The sequence below is a fragment of the Pelophylax lessonae genome (genome assembly GCF_965119305.1).
Source record: "Pelophylax lessonae genome assembly, chromosome: 12".
Classification (NCBI taxonomy): domain Eukaryota; kingdom Metazoa; phylum Chordata; class Amphibia; order Anura; family Ranidae; genus Pelophylax; species Pelophylax lessonae.
In genome coordinates, this window is record NC_138779.1 from 90,522,408 (window position 1) to 90,539,626 (window position 17,219).

Here is a 17,219-nt window from a genome sequence, read left to right on the forward strand (position 1 = left end):
TATATTTGAGAATGAGAGAGAGACCTGCAGCACAATTTCTCAGAAACCCAACTTGATCATTTGTTCCGCCTGAACCATACCAGCACTGTGGATACAAAGATGCAAGACAACGGCTATAAGCTGCTGACATGCTGGTACAGGGTCCCCACTAGGTTGGCTAGGATCTACTCCAACATACCTGATCTGTGTTGGAGGGACTGTGGCCAGCGCGGTGCTCATCTCAGTGTGTGGTGGGAATGCCCCAAAATAAGACCTTTTTGGCATGATATTCGGACCCAAATTAAGCTGATCCTTGATATCGATGTCCCAGACTCACCTATGCGGTTCTTGCTACATGTGCCATCCATTCCCATTAGTCACTACAAGAAAAGTGTTTTGCAACACCTTCTTAGTGCTGCTCGCCACCTCATCCCAGGTTATTTGAAAAAATCCCAGGTGCCTGGCCAGGCCGAATGGATCGAAATAGTGAACAGTATCATGGAGGCGGAGGAATGGATGGCTAAATGCAGGGATCGCTATAGTATATTTTACTCGGTCTGGGCCGCATGGATACACTACATGTCTAAGGCCAATGGGTCACCTTAGCTCTCTGCTACAGTACTCCTCCTTTGCAAAAATAGCCAGTCTAATTGCCACCTGAGATGCTGCTGCATGATCCCCTACTATATCCTTGGATTTTCAGTAACAATTCTACCACACATGTCCTGATGCATACATCCACATGGGTTCTTATATGGTCCATGTTGGGCTCCTTTTGGTTTCTCTCATTTTTCAACTGTGATAAACTTAGATAGTTGGACCAGAAAACGGTTACCCCTCACTTTTCCTCCTTTATCCTAGTTGTTACTTGCTCACTGAGGTTTTTTCATTGTTCTTCACTGTTCTTCCTCTCCTGGCAGATATGCCGTACGCAAATATGCGGCCTCTCTGCGCCTGGTCCTTAGCGTCGGAGGGGCCACATATTTGCGTGAATTGTTCCCAATACACCTGTGCCGAGAGAGCGTGCTGCACCCTCCCATCAGTTGTCATCGCCTAACCAAAAGCTCCCGATTGCTCCTTTCGGACCACGTGACAGCCAATCACGGCGATCACAGGATCTTGAGACGGTGCTAAGAGGTTAAATGATCAAGTCCCTGTAAGCTGATTTTATTAGTTAGCAAAAAGTGAAAATATAAAATAAAATAATTTAAATTGTTCCTCCCTTACCTCGCCGCATTGCCTCTTGCTTCTGAACAGACTCCTCTTGTTTACGCAAATTTTCCTCATTTAGTTGTTGCTTTAAACAGAAACAAAGTAAAATATTATAATAGCAGTACTGCAGAAATTTGGCATGCCCTCAAATACATAGGGCCAGATATAAAGACAATGATAGGATATATTGCTGCCCATGGCAACCAGCATCTTTGAGTTTCAAGGCTAGACTTTAAAAATGAAGAATGAAAGAGGATTGGTTGTTATGAGTAACAAATCTTACCTTTGCATTGTTTTTATACATATCCAACTGACAAGACTTTGCTGATGAAATCATTACCATTATTGAAGAAGCTGTGTGTGAGGGGAGGATACCAAGTCTAAGTATTAGAATTTTAATTCTACATATCTCCAGTTAGGAGACGTTCCTGGACCTTTTGCATACATCCCAGGAAATGAGTAAGTAATATCTTATATAAGCCATATGCATTAAAGTTATCAAAGTCCTTTAATTATGATATGTGCCTAGTCTATTCCCATAATACCACTTTCAAATCTCAATAACTGTTACTGCGACAGATGAGCAGCTGTGAAAGGTAATCAATAAGCTAATTCTATTTTTCCCTACTTTATTGCTCCTCTTAAAGCTTTCACTGCCAAAATCTTAGTAGTGAGAATAGCGTTTGTCAAAGCATGTAGTGTATGTATCATTAGAGACAATGCCTGCATATTCAAGGCAACCATGTAAATTGTACATTATTACGCACAGTACTATACAAGGCAAAGAAAGGAATGCTTCCCCTAAGTGGTCATTGCCCATCATGTCCCAGAAATATCTACCATTCTTATCTGTATTACCTGCAGGTAAGGGGGAATGTCACGGTCCTGGCGTTGTTCCAACAGATCTAAAGGACCGAGGCAGCAAAATCACACCCGACTGGTAGTGTGGCTTTTTAATGTACTAACAGAAAGTTTGTGTTAACCATACACACAAACTGACTATAATAGAGATGGGCTTTTAATACAAAAAAAACAGTTTGATCTAAATATATTGTTCAATACAACACACGTACTTTAATTTAAGGCAATTACCTGTTGCCGTAACTGATCTTCATATCGCTGCCTTGCCAGTTTATCTTGGTACTGCGCTCTCTAGAAAAATATCAGAAATAAAGAAAAAGGTAAAACATTATTCATTTTCACTGACGCATATGCTACACTAAGAAAAAAAAAAAGAGGCTGAAAAGAAAAATATAAGAAAATACAGGACTGTAAATTACAGTAACACTATCACCTTGTTCATGCAAGGCAAAGTGAAACTGTCTCTGCAAAGGCACTTGAGCCCCCCTGTCCCCCTTATACTCACCTAACCAGCAATGCCCACCCACGCTGTCTTTGCAGCCAGCTACAGTAACTGGCACTTTCAAACTCTGCCTAATAGACAATTAAAGGGCAGTGGAGTGGCCCTCCTACAAATTAAAAGGGTACGTTTACCTTCTGTAGAAAAAAATAAAAAAAAATAAATGCACGTCTTTTTGCAGGTAAAAAAGTAAAAAAATAAAATGAGCATTTTTTTTTTTTACATTGGGTCCTGTAAAGCATTGCAAGCCTGGATCCTGCAGACTGTCAGTACACTGTCTGCCCATACCTCTGGTACAGGCAGGCAGTTACTGAATGGTGGGAAGATCAATGGACTAAGAGTGCTTACCAGTGCCCTCACCGTTCATTGAGAACTACAAGCTGTCAGCCAAACTGAGAAGAATGATGTGGTCATAGCTCCGCATGGTCATGCAGGTCTCAAATTGTGACAGTAGGTGTAGGGAGAAGATCCCCTGCCCACTGTCACAAAGCGGCAAGTTCTGGAGGCAGGAGATTGCTGCATAGGAGAATAATACATTTTACACCTTAAATAAGGGTGTAACAAGTAACCAGTACCAGAAAGGGGTCTTCTAGAGCCCAGGACGAACATACCAAGCTGTGCCCCCCCCCAGGTGCAAGAGCATTATGTGACAGCAAAAATCCCCCAAGTACTCAAAACTGAGCACTAATCTGCATGATTAACCCCAAGCAAAAATCCCCCCTCCTCCCAGTACAAATCGACCTCCCTGATAAAAATCCCCCCTCCCAGTATAAATCTCTGTCCCCCCTCCACCGCCTCCCCCCCCCCCCCCAGCACAAATCCCCTACCCCTAAAATGACCCTCCTCTTTCCCATTTTCCAACAGATCACTAACATGATTGGGTACAAAAAGCACCTTAAGTGAGGTACACACAGAGAAAATCAGAAGAAAAATTCAGTACAAGGTACGATCGTTTGATTTTTGTATAGTGTGTACACAACTTTTAACATCAGGTTCAGACTTATCAAACAAAAATGTCTGCAGGGACAAGCTACAAAATGTTTCTCGTACCTGAACAGAACTAACAATTTTCATTTACTTACAAGAAAAATCACATAGGGAAGACTTGGCATGATCAGAAACCATAACAAAAAATAAATAAAAATCTTTGTCATTCGAGAATTTTTCGTACATCTGGTACCCTCCTCGGTTTCAACCTGCTTTGAAACATCGAGGAAATCCGAACGAAAATTCATCTGATTTTGTTATAGTGTGTACTGGGCTTCAGAGTCAGGGCGTGTCAGAAGTTCACCAATTTGCGAAAAAGTATGTCTAAAAACTGGTGAACAATTTCAGAATAATGTTCCTCAACGTAAAATTGCAAAGAAGTCTCTGTGCACAAGGGACAAGGCCGAAACGTAATATTAGATGCCCATGATCTTCGGGCCCTCAAACAGCACTGCATTAAAAACAGACATGATTCTGTAATGGACATCACGACATGGACTCAGGAACACTTTCAAAAATTACTGTCTAAACACAGTTCACTGTGCCATTCAAAAATGCAAGTTAAAGCTCATACAAAGAGAAGCCTTATCTGAACGTGAGCCAGAAACACCGCAATTTAAACTTATTTAAAATGGTGTGTTACAAAGTGGAAAACTGTTCTGTGGTTAGCAAAATTTAAATTTGACATTTGTTTTGGCTAACATGGGCAACGCATCCTCCGGACTAAAGAAGAGAGGGACCTTCCAGCTTGTTATCAGCACTGCATGTCTGATGGTATGGGGATGCATTAGTGTTTATGGAATGGGCAGCTTGCACATCTGGAAAGGCACGATCAACGCTGAAAGATATATCTAGGTTTTAGAGCAGCATATGCTCCTATCCAGAGGATGTTTTTTCCAGGGAAGGCCTTGCATATTTTAGCAGCAATATGCTAAACGGCATACTGCATTTTTGACAACATCATGGCTTTGTAGTAAAAGAGTCTGGATGCTTAACTTGCCTGCCGGCAGTCCAGACCTTTCACCAATTGGAAATATTTGGCACATTCTGAAATAAAAATTAGGACAAAGAAGACCCAGGGCTGTGAGCAGTTAGAATCCTATATCAGGAAAGAACGGGACAACATTCCTCTCCCAAAACTCCAGCGACTGGTCTCCGTGTTCTATGACGTTTAAAGAGAGTTGTTAAAAGAAGAGGGGATGCTACACTGTAGTAAACAATATCTGGTCTCAACTTTGAGATGTTTTGCTGCGATCAATTTCAAATTTTCCTCTTTTTCTTCTTAAAATGGTACATTTTCTCAGTTTAAACATTTGATATGTTTTCTATTTTGAATAAAATATGGGTTTATGAGAGTTGAAAATCATTGCATTCTGTTTTTTTTTTGTAGACTTTACACAGCATCCTAACTTTTTTGTTATTTGGGTTTTTAAGAAGGGCCTGCTTTTCTTCCCTTTTTCCTTTTAGCAGCAAGAATGGTAATCCTGAGGCACTGGAGGTCGATCAAACACCCTAAACTATCAGGGAATGGATTTCTGAATTTATCTACCTTCGCACACGGAGGAATCATAACTGGCTTGCTTTATAACAGATTTTCCCAATATACCTCGACCTAATCGCTTTCTTGGGGTGTACCCAATTTAGAAACCTGCACAATTGTCTGCGTTGTGTGCAGGTTCTTTCACCTATCCCCATACCCTGGACCCCCATCTATCCTTTATTGTATCCACTACACTCCAACATACTATTTATTCATACTCTTTTGTCCCTTCCTACTACTGAACTCCTTTTTTTTCCCCCAACACATGGAAAGATTACTACTTTATAATTCAGTGGGCATGTGCTTCACATTCCCAAGGCCTGATTAGTCAGGGCCCAAGCTGACTACTAATAAGTTCTAGGAGATGGCTGATATGTATTTATCAAAAACTGCATGCGATTTCATTACATTCCATGTTCGGCAGAAAGCAGGTGAGTACAAATGAGGGAGAAGAGGCAATAAAGCTAAAGTGCAGGAACATAATTTAATATATACAGCAGCATACCTTACCACAATCTGCCATCCATTCATACGTAAATCATTATAGTCGTAGGATCAATGCATGCAATACACTTTTCTTAAGTGTCTCTACAGCAAGGATATTAAAAGACTTTAAAAGGCTCCTACGAGCTCGATGACAGCTACTTCCCTGCCCAATAGCAGTTTTGTGCATGCAGCACGTATGTAATGGTGTCAGTGCTGCCTGTTTTAGGAGATCCCCATTTGAGAAACAAGCATGGATTTCTCTGCCTTTTCCCTGTACACTTATTAGCATCCTAAAGACTCTAGTTGCCTAGAATCTTAGGATGCTACAAGTGGTGTGTGAAAGATTTGGAGTTGTGCTAGAGTGATGTTATCTTAAAGGCTTACTTAAATAAATAAATGCACCCATATTAGCAGAAAAATTTGATCAGTGAATTGCTTCTGTAGATCTCTCTCCAGCTTTCTGTGTGTACAGACTTTCAGTTACAGAGCCGGAGGAGGTATCAATGGACTACGAGAGCCGTAATCAAAAAACACTTGAGTTTCAATGGCAACTACAAGCCTGCTTGCTGCACTGGCAAACAGAAATTGTAGTTCACTTATTCACAGACTTCTGTGAATGAATGATGTGGCTGTGAGGACAGAGCGACAGCTGTCACAATTCAAAAGGGGAAGGGAAAGGGAAGGGTGGCGAGTCACTTGCAACCATGTTACATCTTATATGTGGGTGTAACACGGTCTAAAATGTGAAAAGGTGGAGTTGCCTTTTAAATACTGAGGCCTGAGTGATGACAGTGGAGTTCTCTACTCCTGTCACCACTCACAGAATAGTCAAATACACTGACAAGAGCCAGCCTGCAGGCTTTATACATAAAGTGTGTTCTTGAGAGATGCTGTCTTGCACCTTTGTGTGTGCAAAACAGTTTTATGGTTGCCTGGGGATCCCTCATTGGTATTGCTGTGTGTACTCTGCAAGTGCCTGTGGAAATGTCACAGCGATTACAAAAAGTAACACGAACATGCACCGAGCAAGCATAGACATTAGCCCTCATCAGCCAATCTGACTGAATGAGTCGGTCCACTGTATTGCAGAAAGCTGAATTTGTAAGTGATGGGTTACTGGACGTACCAAGAGATGAAGTCAACCCATGATACTTTAGCAGCAACAGGTTACACTGCTGATCTCTGATATACCTACTCCAATGAGTGCTGCCAGTGATATTATTAGGTACAGATTTATCATCAACTTACAGCTTGATTCTGCTTTGTTTCCTCATTTAAGGTTTTCCTCCTCTCCTCTGCTTGCACTCGTATCTGCTCACTCTTCAGCTGTTCCAAGGCTGCTTCATATTCCTAAATTTGAAAATTAGATTCTTTTAAAGAGGAAAATACCAGAGTAGAAAAGAAAAACAATGGTGTGGCTACTGATAAGTTTACATTTTCAAGAAAGAAGGTGCCAAAACGGTGGTAATTCCAGTACTGATGATTCTCAGTTTGTAAACTGTAATTCTTAATATTTAAAACTGTACTTGTAGTTAAGAAAACAGCATGGTATATGATGAAATTTAAAGCGGAGTTCCACCCAAAAGTGGAACTTCCGCTTTAGGTATTCTAATCCCCTGACATGCCACATTTGGCATGTCATTTTTTTTGGGGGGAGCGGGTACCTAGTTTTGACAGGTACCCGCTCCCACTTCCGCTCGGAGCGCCGCGGCACCCTGAACGGAAGTTCTCCTCTCCCCCTCCCTCCCTGCAATCTTCTGGGACATGTCAGAGGTCCCAGAAGATTGCCGGCCAATCAAGACGCGCAGCGCGACTCGCGCATGCGCAGTGGGTACCCGGCTGTGAAGCCGCAAACTGTCACAGCCGGGTGCCCACAGCAGTGATGCCGGCGCCGAGGGAGAGGATCGAGGCTTCGGACGGCCGCATCGCTGGACCGTTGGACAGGTGAGTGAAATGGCTGGAACTCCGCTTTAAGATGAGCAAATATACGTTTCCTACAAGCTTTTAAATTCCTGTTTAATATGACTTCAGCTTGTTGGAAGTGAGATAATTCATTTTTGAATAAGCAGAGAGCATAATAAGAAAGGGACAATCCCAGGAGTGTATAATTCTAGCCTTCTGCAGAGGGATACAGATGGAGTAAAGTTGAGAATCCCTGTCTTGCAGAATTTAAGGCATGGATTGGGAGTTCACAAAAAAAAAAAAAAAAACAGGTTAAGAACAACCAATGAATTTTAAACAGGTCAGCCATTACCTTCTGATAGGATGAAAAAAAGCCCTGGTCAGTTGGCAATGAAAGGTGCCTATTTAAATAAGTTCCCTGGCTCAATCTGATCTTAATTGTCATCCTCATCAAAAATGTAAAGGGCATACCTAGGCAATTTTTATTAGTAGAAGTCTGGATAAAGTAGGGAAGGATTACACTATCTGTCAAGCTTTTGTTGGTGAACCACTGTCATGGAGCTAGAAAGCGAGGAGAAACAAAACATTTTACAGTTGTCTCCAGAAGAGGATGTGGTGGAAAAACTTCTAATGGGGACACTTGCTCCAGGGACAACTGTCTAGGAAGAGAATTCCACTCACCTTCAGAGATTTCTTGTAACTTTAAGTTTTGTCTCTGGGAAAGGGGTATGGGGCAATTTCCCCAACGATAAACAAAAACTGTTTTGGGTTTATGTACACTTTAAGCAGTTCACGGCCGCCCTATAGAAGTTTTACTGCTACAGGGTAGCCTCAGTGTGCGGAATCACCTATTTATACGTGATCCTGCAGTTCTGGTTAGCAGGGGAAAATCTACGCCGCTGGCGTCTCGCTCCCACGGTGATTATGCACAGCAGGAGTTGATCAGCGTGTACCGCGGACCCTATGTCCGCCGACACCCGCTGATTGTTCAGTACAGAGGCAGAACGGCAATCTGCCTATGAAAACAAGGCAGAATTCTATTCTGTCAGTAGGTAAGGCATGGATCCTGTGTTCCTGAAAAAGCAGGGACAAGGATCCATGCCTTCCCCTAGTAAAAGCATCTCCCACACTGTACAAAAAAAACAAAGGCCAGTTAACCCTTAAATTGCCCCTGATGTTAATCCCTTCCCAGCCAGTGTCATTAGTACAAGGACAATGCATATTTTTAGCACTGATTACTGTATTAGTGTCACTGGTTCCCAAAAAAGTGTCAGTGTCCAATTAGTCATTGTAATATCGCAGTCCCGCTTTAAAATAAACATTTATGGAATGAACATTATATAAATATATATCACATAGTTTATAGACACCATAACTTTTGCACAAACCAATCATAATACGCTTATTGGGATTTTTTATTGCCAAAAATATGTATCAGAATACACTTAGCCTACACTGATGAAGAAATTTGATTTTTTTTTTAACTGGATATATTTTATAGCCGAAAAAATAAATGTTTATATTTTTTTTTTTGTCTTTTTTGTTTATAGCGCAAATAAAAAAAACAAAAAAAAAAAAAACGTAGTGGTGATCAAATACCATGAAAAGACAGCTCTATTTGTGGGACAAAAAGTACATACATTTTATTCAGGTACAGTGTCGCACGACCACGCAATTTTCATTTAAAAAAATGCAGTGCCGTATCGAAAATAATGGCCCCGTCGTGAATGGGGGTAAATCTTCCAGAGCTGATCTGCTTAAAGCGGTAGTATCCCGCTTTTTTTTACTTTTACCTACAGGTAAGCCTATAATAAGGCTTACCTGTAGGTACAATTAATATCTTCTAAACCGGCACAGTTTAGGAGATATTTGCAGTGCATGCAGCCGCTCACGAGAGCGGCGCATGCGCTCTGAAGGTCCGGCAGACATTCAGCTTCCCTTGCCAAGAGCTTGCCGGAAAATCACTCCCGCGCATTACGTCATCGCAGCTCCGGCCAATCACAGCGCCGGAGCCGCCGAACCCGGAAGAGACGCAGAGGGATCATGGCAGCGCCTGCAGCGATGACCGGGGGTCCGTGTCGGGGCTTCGTTCTAAGGTAATACATAATGAGCTAGTATGCGATGCATACTAGCTCATTATGCCTTTGTCTTGCAGGTTTTTTTTTTTTTTTTTTGGGTTTACAACCGCTTTAAGGGAGAATTTCTCTTTTACATAAAAATAATAAATGCACATTTTTGTGCAGATAAAAAAAAAAATGCATTTATTTATTTATTTTCGGAGCCTGTAAAACATTGCACCCAAAATCAGCAGGTCGCAGGTGAAATGCCACGGTCCTGCAGACTGTCTGTTTATCTGTCTGCCTGTATGGGCAGGCAGTTACACACTGATAGAAAGCTCAATGAACTACCTAAAGCAGGGATTCCCAAACTACAGCCCTGCAGCGGTTGCAGAACTACACATCCCATGAGGCATCCCAGAGACATTCACATACATGACTAGGCATGATGGGAATTGTAGTTCCTTAACAACTGGAGGGTCGAAGTTTGGGAATCCCTGACCTAGAGTGATCAGCAGCACCCTGGTAGATCATTGAGAACTACAACTCAACCGCCGCAAAGGCTGTACTTGTAGTTTCAACATTCACAGATTCACTATTTTTTAGCTTGTGACAGCGCGTGGGGGTGCATTCCCTACTTGCTGTAAAAACAGGGGAACGGGAGGTGTGGAGGCTTATGCGTCAGTAACCTGTTGCACCCTGAGTATAGGTACAACATGATACAAAAAGTGAATTTTAATACCAGACTTGGAAAGCAGGACGAGAGTAATCTCATTGCTGTAGTAAACTTTGTATCTGGGTCTCTCAGTACTTCTTTTTGAATAGAAGGACAAGAGTGAAAAACAGAAGAATTTGTCTTAAATAACACTGACTCTTTAAAGGGATGCTACCAGATAATATTACACATCTCAAATAGCACTCAAAGTTATTTCTAACACTGGGTGCATTTTTTGGAAGGTTACCTTGATTTTAGTTTGTTGCTCCAGGTGAAGGGTCTCTTCCTGCATCTTAGCGAGATGTAGCGCCTCCTTGGCATGACCTGGAAAACAATAGGCATGAAATATGAAAGAACCCGTGACCTTCCACAATGGAGAAAACATATCTGAACTGACACACACATCAACACGAGAGTTGGAAAAAAAAAAAAAAAAAACATAGAAAGGTAAAGCAATAAATGAGTACTCAGCAACCAATTAAAAGTTCAGAACTGACAGACATTCGAGGGGCAGTGCATCTTCTATGAATAGAAGAAGGGAGGGGTGGGGTGGGCAGGCATAGTCACAACCCTTGATAACTGCCTATGACAGGTCCAGTGGTCCATATGAACAGGTGTATTGGGGGGGGGGGGGCTAAAGGATGGAATACTTCAAGACAGCAGCCACCAGCACAAGGGTCATTTCTCATTGAATGCAAGTACTGTCCCTTTTGCAGGTTAAAAAGAAAAAATAAAAAAAAACAGGCTTTAGGACTGAGCACATAAACCTAGTTATGGTTGGTTCTCTAACTACTTTCTGACAACGCTATAGCCAGAAGACAGCTACAGCACAGGCCTAGTTTGCCGGTAGGGCGTCCACGCTCTGATTGCCGAGTGCTTCAGACTCAGCTGATCACAGATCGGGGGAAAGGGCCAATCACAGCGGCCCTTGAGCAAGTGATCAGCTGTGTCCAATGACAGCTGATCACAGGATGTAAACATAAGCCGGTTATCAGCGTGCGGAGAGAGGAGAACCGATAAACGGCTTATGTTATAAAGGGACATTGACACTGATTATCAGTGTCCTGATTATCAGTGCACTCCCACCAATGCCACCCATCAGTGCCCTTCCACCAGTGCCACCTATCAGTGAAGGAGAAAAATTACCTGTTTACTAAATTTTATAACAAACTATGAAAAATGTTTTCTCTGTCGCTCATTGACAGACGCAGACTTCTTGATTAATATCAGTAGGGATATACTGCCCCCTACAGGAGTAGGACACTAGGCAGGAAAAAGTTCTGGCCACACTTATGGGCAGTCCCAGGGGGTATATCCTCTCTCTCCCTGCTATAGGATGTCAGTTTTTTTTCTGTCTAGTCAGGAGTAAGGACCTAAGTTCCTTGCTGGGATCTCTGGTCCTGGCAAGCTTTTTTAGATAAATCTTTTTTTTTTTTAGTTAGCCTTTTTTCTCCAGTTGTTCCTGTGAGATCTTCAAGCAATTATGCTGGATCTGGGCGACGGGCTGGATGTTGAGATCCAGTGGTCACCCCAGCCGGCCTACGAGCGCGTGCAGGCCCTAGCTCCACGCTGGGTCGGCCGCGACATAGTCCCACTGAGCGGGGACTGGCCCCGCGAGTTAAACGTCTCACCAGGTCGCGTACGACCAGTCTGAATCTTAGTTGCGGCGTCCGTGTTGGCCGACAGCCCCCCCACCTCGGTGGAGAGGGGTTCTGTCAGGAGTTGGCGCCCGCCTGTTCCGGTATGGTGAGTAGAATGTTCCCCCTCTCCCCCTGATGGGTTTTTGGGGTGGACGCGGGCCCCTCCCCGGGATGGTCGGACCCTCATGATTCCGGGTTCCCCTCTGTCCTGTTACGCACCCCCACCTATCTGTCCCCCTCACTAGTGGGTTACAGGCCACATATGGGGGGCGCCGGTGTTGCCCTAAAAACGATCGCGCGGGGGGGGGGGGGGTTAATACCTGTGCTTTCAGGCCCATCTACCGATCGATCCGTAGGGTAGGCACACGGGGGTCCCCTGTTTGCACTGCGGACCGCACAAGGCCGCCATTTTGTTGTAGCCTTCATGTCCTCTGCATGGTGGCGGCCATCTTGGTACACCCAGCTCGTCTTGCTTGAGAGCTGAGCAGCTGTAGGAGTTACTGAGGGCGTGTAAGGGGGCGGAGCCCCTCCCTAGACCCAGGAAAATCACTCCACAAGGACTTCCTGTCAGATAGACAGCGCTGAGAGCAGTCCTGTTTTGAACTATGGTGCATCATGTGGTGAGCCTTTTAGGGGTCTCTCTTCTCTCTCTGCGGGGGTCTCGAGCACGTTTTTTTCTTTTTTTCCAATTTTGTCATTTTTGGCTGACAGGTTCCCCTGGCGTTGCCATGGACCCTGCTGCACATGAGTCTCCATCTGATCCCCTCGAGGTGGCCGCAGGGCCCTCCGATTCTCCACTCACCATTGATTCGCTTTCGGCGGTCCTGGAGTAATTTGTGTCCCGGGTGGAGGTGGCCTGTCAGGGACGGGGGGGGGGGGGGGGGGCTAAAAAACGACCCCCGCCTATCCCTGTCTTTTCTGATGCCTCAGACTCTGATCCTGAGCCGGTCGCTGCTGCTGCGGGTTCCTCCTTTAGGGTAGATGTCCCGCGCTTCTCTGACAGTGAGGATGATCTTCCTGCCTCTGCCATAGCACAGGACAAGGCACTGGTGGACGCATTGATTATGTCAGTCCAGGAGACCCTAAAACTGGAGGTTGCACCAGTGAATGCAGTTCAGACGGAAGTTGCCTTTGGCAATCGCAAGCCCTCCAAGGTGGAAAAGGTGTTTCCCTTTCCCAAATGCTTTGATGATATTATTAAAGATGAGTGGGCCCATCCAAAACGACCCCCTGGGATGCCTAAACGGATTGCTAGGTGCTACCCGTTTGAAGAGTCCCTCCTTAGAAAATGGGACGGTGCCACCTGTGGTGGATCCGCCGGTTTCCAGACTAATTAAGGCCACGGTTATCCCGGTGGAGGATTCCCCGTCCTTTCAGTATCCAGTTGACCGTAGGGCGGAATCTGTGTCCCGTTCCATATTCTCCCTGGCAGGGTCGGCCTTAAGGCCAGTGTTTACCATTGCTCTGGTTTCACAGACAATGACGGAATGGGCCAAGCTATTACGCCATGACCTGGAGGGGAGAAGTCTCCCTCCTGCCGTGCCGGAGTTGCTGGAGCAAATAGTGCAGGGTCTACAGTTTGTTTGTGACGCCGCACTGGATGCTGCCCCATTGCTGGGGCGTGTGTCGATCTCGGCGGTGGTCCTCCGGCGCATGCTATGGTTAAAGTGCTGGTCGGCAGATCAGGCTTCCAAAAAAGCATTGACTGATCTCCCTTTTCAGGGGGATCGCCTGTTTGATGCGACCTTGGATGAGATTATTAAGGGATCTCACTGGGGGCAAGAGCACCTTTCTACCACAGGCTAATAAGGGTAAGGAACCTCGTCGCAGACAGGGACCTTCCTTTACAGCTCACAAGAAGTTTTTTCGCTCCACTGGGGCGGGAGATAAGGCAAAGTCCTCCAAAGCCCCCCCGGGGGGTTTCAAGAGACCCTGGTCTGATAAGCAAAAATCCGGTCCTTCCAGACCTGAGGATAAGACCGCTTCAGCCTGAAGGTGCGCCCCCACCCAGATCAAGGGTGGGGGGGGTGTCTTCGCCGGTTCCCGGACCCGTGGCTCTACAGTATTCAAGACAAATGGGTTCACAAGGTCATACGGGCGGAACACAAGATCGAGTTGCGATCGCTTCTACCGGTGCGGTTCTTCCCTTCCAATATGCGACCCCGAATCGCCTAATGGCTCTGTTGGGGGCAGTGCAGCACTGGATGCAAATGGCGCCCATAGAGGGTACCTATCTTCACGTTCCCATTTACGCAGGACACCAGCGGTGGTATCTGCGCTTTGCGGTGGGAGCGGACCATTATCAGTTTGTGGCGTTACCCTTTGGTCTCGCCTCTGCTTTCCGGGTCTTCACAAAAGTTTGGGTCCCAGTCCTGGCGTTGTTGCGGCAGCGGGGCATATCGGTCCTGGGCTACCTGGACGGCCTCCTCTTCTGTGCGGAGTCTTCGCAGGCTCAGTGTCATACGCGGACTCTCCAAAAGGAGATTCTTCCCAAACAGAATTCCGATTTCCTGGACAATCGGATCCGGCTGAGCGAGCGGATCAGGTAGTTTCTGGTTTGGGGGCCTCGGTCTCCGATGCTCAGTCAGGGGAATACAAATAGAGAAAGATATCAGCACTCAAACCTAAAAATGACTCAAAAGGTCTAGGAGTGACAGTCCGTAAATGTGCAATGAATCCTGATGAAAAAGATCCAAAGGAGCCAGGTGCAGATAGAAGTACACACAACCCTCCACCTTCCAGAGTGGCCTCTCACCTCAGATCTCTTATAAACAGGCAATGTAACACATCTCACGGGCAAACAGCAGCACCTCCAGACTCAAATGAAATGTAACACTTCTGGGTCAATTCAAGCATCGGTTCAGGGTTGTTGTCACCACTTCTACACCACCCAGAACAAGGTTTAGGGGGTACAGGCAGCAAAACACAAAATATAGGACTTTTCTGCCCCCTGGCCTGCTCTCTTCACAGAATTCAGACTCTGCCTATTCAGGCCTGGACATACTACACACATTACCTTACACAGGAACCCTGTCTGTGTACAGCCTCTTCCTTCACCAACGACGGAAGGAAGAAGCTGTAACAGACAGGGTTCCTGTGTAAGGTAATGTGTGTAGTATGTCCAGGCCTGAATAGGCAGAGTCAGTCAGGGGAAGCCCTTTTTTCCAAAAGTATCCAGGTTATCGATAAATGTGTTGGAACTGAAAGCGATCAGGTTTTGCCTGGTTCACCGGAACGAGCATCTTCAGGGCTGCTCGGTTCGGATTCAGTCGGACAATGCCACGGCCGTGGCCTATGTCAACCATCAAGGGGACACCAAGAGTGTTCTAGCGGCCGTGGAAGTGGCTGGCATGTTTTGGGCGGAACAGTTTGTTCCGGCTCTGTCTGCAGTTCACGTTCTGGGTGTGGAAAATTGGCAGGTGGACTTTCTCAGCCGTCAGACCTTGGATCAAGGGGAATGGCCTCTTCAGACAGAGGTGTTTCACCAGTGGTGCCTTCATTGGGGCACCCCGGACGTGGATCTGTTGGCATCTCGGCTCAACAGAAAGGTGCAGAGGGTTGTAGCCCGTGCCCGCGATCCTCTGGTGGACGCCGCAGACGCACTGAATACTCTGTGGGGGCAGTACCAGCTGCTGTATGCCTTTCCTCCTCTCAAGTTGTCACCGAAACTTCTTCGCAGGATAGAGGCGGAGGGAATTCCAGTCATCCTTGTGACTCCGGATTGACCTCATCGGGCCTAATATGCCGTCTTGGTCAGGCTGGTCGCAGACGCTCCTTGGCGACTTCCTCTCAGGGAAGAGCTGCTGTCTCAGGGACTGATCGTCCATCCTGCTTTATGATCACTGGCTTTGACGGCTTGGCTGTTGAGAGCCAGGTGCTGAAGGACAGGGGCTTGTCTGCTTCAGTTATCCCTACTCTGATTAAAGCGAGGAAAGCGACTTCCAGAAAGGTCTATCATCGCACATGGAAGTCTTATATCGCGTGGTGTGAATCCCTTGGGTTTCCTCCACGTTCTTACTCGGTGGCTCGGATATTGGCCTTTCTGCAACAGGGGGTTGAGCAGAAGCTGGCCTTGAGCACTATCAAGGGTTAGGTCTCAGCATTGGCAATCTTCTTCCAGAGGCCACTGGCTACTCATTCTTTGGTGCGGAATTTAATCCAGGGGGTGCGGCACCTGGCTCCTCCGGTGCGCGCGCCCTTGCCGCCCTGGGATCTTAATTTGGTGTTGTCGGTTCTCCAGAAACCTCCCTTTGAAAATATTAGGGAGATTCCCTTGCTTACCTTATCCCAGAAGGTGGCCTTTTTGGTGGCTATCACTTCTGCATGCAGGGTGTCGTAACTGGCCGCATTGTCCTGTCGTTCCCCATATCTGGTGGTTCATAAGGATAAGGTGGTTCTTCGTCCGTCCGAATCCATCCTTCCTTCCTAAGGTGGTTTCAGAGTTTCATTTGAATGAGGACATTGTATTGCCTTCCCTGTGTCCTAAGCCCAGTCATCCTCGGGAGTTTGCGTTACACTCCTTGGATGTGGTTCGGGCGATCAGGGTGTACTTGGCTACTACTGACTCTTTTCGTGAGGCTGATTCACTCTTTTTGATCACGGATGGCCCTAGAAAGGGGTTGCCTGCGTCTGCCGCGACTATCTCCAGATGGATCAGACAGACGGTGGTGCAGGCTTATTCTATTAAGGGTCAGGTTCCTCCGTTCCCTGTTAAGGCACACTCTACTCGGGCTCTTAGTGCTTCCTGGGCCTTCTGCCATCAGGCGTCGGCGCTTCAGGTTTGCAAGGCGGCTACCTGGTAGTTGGTTCATACCTTTACAAAATTTTATAAAGTTGACGTGCTGGCATCGGCGGATGCCTCTTTTGGCCGCAAGGTTTTGCAGGCCGCTGTTTTGAGGGGACCATTGGTCTACCTCGGGGGTTTTTGTTTTTTTTCAGTTGGGTCTCATCCATTTGTTCGATGAGTCCTTGATACTTCTGGTTGGCTCCGGTTGGGCCTTCTGGATTGGATTTTTATTTCTGTTATCCCACCCCTCATTTGTGGCACTGCTTTGGGACGTCCCTACTGATATTAATCAAGAAGTCTGCGTCTGTCAATGAGCGACAGAGAAAACTGGATTTTTGACTTACCGTAAAATCCTTTTCTCTTAAGCTCATTGACAGACCCAGGACCCGCCCCTCTATTTTGAGTTGGGTTGGGTTGAATTCTCTGACACTGCTTTGTTACATAACGGACATCCTATAGCCGGGAGAGAGAGGATATACCCCCTGGGACTGCCCAAAGGTGTGGCCAGAACTTTTTCCTGCCTAGTGTCCTACTCCTGTAGGGGGCAGTATATCC

General features: G+C 45.9%; 1 protein-coding gene across 1 annotated transcript in view; it reads right to left on the reverse strand.

Moving 5' to 3' along the window:
- ATAD3A (ATPase family AAA domain containing 3A) overlaps positions 1-17,219 on the reverse strand; it is a 168,499-nt gene that overhangs the window by 139,868 nt on the left and 11,412 nt on the right. The window contains exons 2-5 of the mRNA XM_082273194.1: positions 10,486-10,562; positions 6,813-6,914; positions 2,284-2,343; positions 1,207-1,276 (exon numbers count right to left, since the gene is read on the reverse strand). Of these exons, the coding sequence (XP_082129320.1) occupies positions 1,207-1,276; positions 2,284-2,343; positions 6,813-6,914; positions 10,486-10,562 (309 nt within the window). The remainder of the gene's footprint in view (positions 1-1,206; positions 1,277-2,283; positions 2,344-6,812; positions 6,915-10,485; positions 10,563-17,219) is intronic.